Source organism: Thermobia domestica, chromosome 5, assembly GCF_964235325.1.
Source record: "Thermobia domestica chromosome 5, izTheDome1.hap1.1, whole genome shotgun sequence".
In the NCBI taxonomy this organism is placed as follows: Eukaryota; Metazoa; Arthropoda; class Insecta; order Zygentoma; family Lepismatidae; genus Thermobia; species Thermobia domestica.
In genome coordinates this window covers 229174107-229180955 of record NC_137458.1, presented here as the reverse complement: position 1 = coordinate 229180955, position 6849 = coordinate 229174107, and the positions used below count along the sequence as shown (strand labels likewise).

The window sequence follows — 6849 nt, the reverse complement described above, 5'->3', positions numbered from 1 at the left end:
TGCTGATAATTTTTAAATCGGGGTAATTTTACGATATCTGCGATAGCAAAACGTCCATAACCAAGCAAAGAAAAAACGAGTTCGTTTCATTTCAACTTTTGAGGAGTTCAATCGTTTCATGCGGCCCTGGATGATGTTCAGTTAAAACAATATATAGATTCAATTGAAGTCCTATGACTTAACTTTCATTTGAGACCTATTTTAGCTTTGTGGGTTTAACCGTTTGTAAGTAACAGCCATTCCAATGATAACTTCTGCTTTCCCAGCATTCCAGATTTTAACCGCCTGAAATTCCAGGAAGCGACCACGGGAGATTAGAGGACTTTTGATATGTTCTTCAGCACATCGAATAGAACAAATCTGCTAATATTCAGCTTTACACTATTTTATGCAGTTTGACCCAAATTTTGTCTAAAATGCCTGGCCTATACTGTATTTTTCAATTGTTTGTGGTAAAAGTGATCTTATTTGCAATATATAGCACACCTACTTAATTATTAAACGAAAGCGTTTCTCAGAGAAATGTTATTTCACAAATGTTTTTGATTATACCTAAATATTTGGATTTCTTCATATCTGGGTTGCATCGAGAACTAATTATAATTATTCGAGATAATTGAAGTTTTGCTATAGTCGAAATTATTTCAAGGGTCAAGAAACATTGTTTTGCTTCCATTTTACTTTAACATATTTCATTGTGTTTATTAGTTCCCTGTGTTTACCAGTTAATTAAAAATTAAAGCGAATAAAAAATCACTTTAGCCCTAATTCGCAGATATATCAAGTTATTACAATAAACATATCAATTAATAGCTACAAACCATTTTATTTAATGCTTCGAAATCACCTCACTCGTACCCAGTTATCGTTGATTTATTCTTTTTGTTTACACAAACATATTCCATCTATATCCGTCCATTTCGTGTATCTGTCGATAATAATCTTTACCATGACAACATGTCATGTCAATAATAATGTTTTTTCTTTTAACTATATATAGGCTATATGTTTGATTATTGCGCCTCTGATCAGTATTGACAAAATAGGTACAGATTAATTATAATAAGAATATATCATTGTATAAAATGTCGCCCAGAACGGGAATTCCGTAACAGTATTACAGTGAAGGAAAGAACCCTGGATATTTTCAAAACATTCACTTTTTGAATAGCCCTCGTATTAATTATTATTACATCAATATAAGTAGTTTTCACTTCTCTTCTTTCTTCTCCATATATATATATATATATATATATATATATATATATATATATATATATATATATATATATATATATATATATATATATATATATATATATATTAATTTATTCATAACATTTTATTTTATTACTAATCACATTTCAGAAAAACGTCGATTCAAAAAAAATATCCTTTATGGGTCTATCCAAAATTATAACTAACTGATGACCTACGCAGAGTTACTAGTTAATTGTTCCTTTTTACATCGAGCGATAACATTCATATACAAATAACATTATTTATAATTAAGATCGTCATCATATCAAAACAACAAGATCAGAAGGCAATAATTACATTTAGAAGCTTCAATCTAAGATCAATGTCATGGATTTCAATATAACACAATCATATCTTTCTTAAACACATAAGATGAAATGAAGATGAACAAAACAGTAGGTATATCATAAGAGAGAGACTTAAATAGTATGAAACACAAATATTAAGTAATGCACATAATATTAAGACATATGCTGACATAAGTTGAGTAACCGCGATCATAGACATAAACTCAAGATTAAATAACATAAAGTAAAATACAATAAATCGGTTCACATTTCCATAAAAATATTTTGTTTTTCCCCTTCTGAACAAAATGTTATTACTCAAACAAAGTACGGATAACAAACAAAATCATAACGTTATTAAAAGCAAAATTACTTAAATACAGCCTTCTCAAACTCCGTAACTCAAATCTATGTTACATGGCCAAAAGATTCAGTCAAGCTAAACGAGCAGTCACAAACAGGAATACAGCCATCTTCAACTGCCTGGTTCAACGTATCTATGCCAAGAATTTGAGCACATTTCTTAGCAAGAATAAACCCAATTCCTTCAGTGGTACAACACACATCTATGAAGGAAGTTTCTTCGTCATCTTCAACCACTTTCGCGATGGAAGTATAAAGCTGCTCGGCTCCGGAAGTATTCACTTGAAAATAAGAATCTGGAGATACTCGGAAACTCATGTCACAGATAGTTTCTTTCACATCTTCTTCTGCGAACAACAACTGCAGTGGTGGAGGTTTCTCACCTTTTTCCTTTCCAGTGAAGATCTGGAAATAGAGCGATGTTACATTCAAGCTGTTTCCTTCTCTGTTTTGGAAATAATAATCTTTCAAATCATTCTTAATTTTCCCTATAGGCGAATGCTTCAGAAAGTCTGCAAGTCCTTCATTCTTCTCTTTTCTTTCTTCTGCCCAATCTGCTAAATCCAAATTCCTTCTCGGCAACAAATCCATCAGTCGCGTGAGCGAAGATTTTATTTCTTCAGTCTTCTTCTTCAACTGTTCTCCATAAGTAACATCCCACAAAGGTATTGTAGCCTGTTGTATTCTATCTTCTACAGGCAACACAACTTTCTCCTTTTTAGAATCCTTATCATCAGACTTTTCCAATTTTCGCTTACGTTGATCAGTTTCGGCAACTTCGGCTGAAAGAACTCGCTTCTTCCAACTGTATCCATTCAAGGTCTTTACTGCCTTCTGTTGGTCTTCTTCAGTTTTGAAGATCAAATAAATCCAAGAACTCGCTCTTTTCGGTGACCTAATAGTATGGCTTTCCAACTTCAAATCGTCTGTCAACAATTTCTTCAATTCCCCTAACCTGTATAATCTCGGCAGACCTTTCACTTCAATTTTGAATACGCCTGTAGTAGTAGTGGTGATGGTCTCCTTGGCCGGAGATGATGGTTCTTTTTTAATTGTAGCATCTTCAGCATCACCATTCACCACAGGTTCTGTTGTTTCGTTTTCATCCTGTTCTTCAATATTTTCATTTCGTCCATCGTCCTTGTTCTGACCTTCTTCCGGTTCTACTTTCATATTCATACCAGTACCATTTACTTTTTCAACCAATACTTGCAAGTTCTCTGCAAGAGATTTGTGTTGCGCCAGTATTTACTCGAACTTTTCATTATTGGATTTTTGCATCTGTTCCAACTTCTCATCATATGATTTTTGCATTTGATCTAGTCTTTTATTGTATTGTTCGGATTTAGCATCTAGTAGTTGACTAATCATATCAATAAGATTAGAATGGGAACGTTCGGACACAGTTACGGCATTTCCAGACATGGTTTCATCTAAAGTACTGGGCACTTCTTCAATCTCCGAATCCTGCATAATGCCAGTTCTTTGGATTTTCTTTCCACTTCTCAAAGTAGTGAAACTCATAAAAGGTAAAATATGCACATAAACTCCGTTCTTATTATCCTTCGGAACTAAAGGTTTTCGGTATAGTCCCGGGTCTATGGCACCAGATAAAGCGAATAAAAAATCACTTTAGCCCTAATTCGCAGATATATCAAGTTATTACAATAAACATATCAATTAATAGCTACAAACCATTTTATTTAATGCTTCGAAATCACCTCACTCGTACCCAGTTATCGTTGATTTATTCTTTTTGTTTACACAAACATATTCCATCTATATCCGTCCATTTCGTGTATCATGTCGATAATAATCTTTACCATGACAACATGTCATGTCAATAATAATGTTTTTTCTTTTAACTATATATAGGCTATATGTTTGATTATTGCGCCTCTGATCAGTATTGACAAAATAGGTACAGATTAATTATAATAAGAATATATCATTGTAAAATTAGGATGAAATAATATTTGGAAATTGTAAGATCTTACTAACTCTATGGCCTATGGAACCCGGAGGATCAATACCGGGTTCACAAAAGCTCTCCACTGACATACATCGTTAACCAACTGCATCCAGTTTCTACTCTGTATTCCTATTTCTATTAGGTGCATTTTAATATTGTCCTCCCATCCGCGCCTAGGTCTTACTAATGATCATTTTCCGATTAATCTTCCAGTTAAGACTTTGAAAACGTTCCTACTTTCTTTCATCGTGGCTACATAACTTGCCCACCTGAGCCTCCAAGACTTGATGACATTAAATGTAGAACCTTAGTGCAAACTTAAAAGCAAATAAAAGATCAAACCATTTTCCCTTTCGAAAATAAAATTGTTCTGATGTACTCTTTATCCAAGAAAAGCTGTAATAACAGATGTTATATGTATATCTGATTTTTATTCCCTTGTATAGCGTTACTGATGTTATTTCTGTTGGTTATGTTGCAATTTTCTGATTGTTCTTTGATGTTATATTCTCCCGAAACTTCTATAATATGTGGCATTATTATACGTGCGAAACAAGTTATTCGTTACATAAAACATTTTTAATTCACATTTGGCGAAGTTCAAATATGTATACACGTTACGCTCTAACATTTTAAAATGGTGGGATACTTCGAATTTAGTATTTACCTAGATATTGCAACTATTCTGGATTTCAAATCCTGGGTACATTTTGCGACTCCTTCTTGCAGTGGTGTGTGATGCTTATACGTCAGTCAAAGAATTTCATTACGCGGCTTCTATTCTACGTTACATCTTCATTTTTGGTTTTATTTTAAGGTGAGAAAATACATTTTTTGTCCCAAGTACAAACATATATAAAGCTAATGATACTTAGGTTTCACTTGGTTGGCATTGGACAGACGAGATGACGTTGACATCCTGAATGAGATGTGATCCTTACCAGAGAAGCACTAGGTATAATTAGAACATGGGATCTTCCATATGAAAGGACAACTAGCAGAAGTTCCAGTATAGCAGAGAAGATACGTATATAAAGCTAATATTCCGTTCTTAGAAAGTCTAGTCACAAAATGTTTATCCAGTCTCATACGTAGGGTTTCTGTATAAATTAAAATTGTATCTAATAATTTATATTTAACCGAAATTACCTTAAGAGCCATACTAAAATGTGATAATAGCTTTCATTGACAATTTTAAATACCTTCTTTTTATTTAAGTCGTCGCAAAACAATTAGCTAGAACTAAACACACTATTTTACACAATAATTAGTTTTGCAGATATGTTGCACGTCATATTGCAGATACTTAGATGACACAATACTATTAATGACTAAAAAAATTCCAAAGTTCAGACACACTCCAATCGATAGATTTCACTGGATAAAAAAATATACGGATCAGTGTAAAAGCCTATTTATAGTTTTAGAGGTATTTGAGAAAAAACATTTTTTTGTAAAGCTAAAAGTTGGTGATGAACGAAAACCTATTAAGTTGAAATCAGCAACTACCTAACTAACCCTATGGCCAATACAACCCGGAGGTCCAATGCCTCGTTAACAAAAGGTATCCATTTACCTCTCTGCTCAGACAATTGGATCCAGTTTCTACTTTGTATTCCTACTTCACCGAGATCCATCTTAACATTGTACTCCCAACTGCACTCAGGTCTTCTGATGTTTTCTGGTTGGAAGTACAGTTAAAATTTTTAAAACGTTCCTACCTCCTTCCATTCTGGCTACAGGACTTACTCACTGGAGCCTCCTAGACTTGATGACCCTAATAATGTTTGGTAAACCCATGTATAAATTATGCAGTTCTTCTTAATGAAGTTTCCGCCATTCTGTTCCCGTTCCTCTTGGGTCCGAATAATCATTCCAGGATTTTATTCTACAATATTTTCAGTCTGTGTTCTTCCCTTCAGAATGAGCGAACATGTTTCGCAACCATAATATACAATACTCATGATTATCATTTTATATTTTAAACTCCAAATTCTGAGACACAATTAGCGACGACCAAGGATTTTGAACATAATAATAAGACGAACTTCGCGCTAGTACTGGAATTAACACTGATCTATGACTTGCTAAAGCTGTTTTTTATGACACTGGTAAGACGGTTATAAATAGTATGATTAATTAGATACAGTATCAAATTATGATTATTTCCTAAACTTTATTTTCTATTTAACTAAAATAGTGTCCAAAGATAGGCCACAGATCAGTTGATAGATGAAATCGAACATAACAGAATGGCATGTTAGGAGTAAATTCTTACATTTAGCTAACAAGAAAATTCCCAAAGGCAACCGTTTTTGAACTGAAAAAGTATGTCGTTTGTCATCAATAATAATTTAAATCAGTCTGATTTAAATCAAGATATAAATCACTTGATTTTTTTAATAAAAATCGTTGCTTTAAATCAAATTCCGAAATAATTTAAAGTGAAAATAAGTCCCGTTTCTGTCTTGTTATTTCGATTATGGAACATGATAATCATAATACAATGAGATTCAAATGTACAGTATGTACAGCATAGTATGAAAACAAGTGTCATGCAGAGGATGGTTAGGGAAAATTCCGTTTTGAACGGGTGACAGGGCAATCCTATTTTCTTCTGTTCGTAACACAGGGCTTATATTGTAAATCGTTAACTATTCCAATGGGGAAATCATCATCGACATTTAAGACTAAGATTCTTTTGTGTGCGCGTCTATATATTTGTTCCCTGATAATAGGGCGTATTTAGAAATGTCCTATCCCCTCTCCGATTTTTTTTTTTTTTTTTTTTTTTTTTAGATTTTATAACTTTAGGCAAAATTTATGTATTTCGTGCCGCAAGCTAGTTACAATTTCCTTAAAAATATGCCTCTGCCAAATATCAGTAACTTTTGTGGAAAAAAAGTGTCACTTTGATAAGCGTTGCTGTACTTTTTCCTTACCGCTTAACATTTTAATTTAAAAAAA

At 33.0% G+C, this 6849-nt stretch overlaps 1 protein-coding gene across 1 annotated transcript; it reads right to left on the bottom strand.

Moving 5' to 3' along the window:
• Positions 1-1955: 1955 nt before the first annotated feature.
• Positions 1956-3083, bottom strand: LOC145685420 (tRNA (uracil-5-)-methyltransferase homolog A-like). Its single transcript, XM_081757814.1, has one exon. It carries the CDS (start codon positions 3081-3083, stop codon positions 1956-1958), a length of 1128 nt encoding a protein of 375 aa, XP_081613940.1.
• Between the last annotated feature and the right edge of the window lie 3766 nt (positions 3084-6849).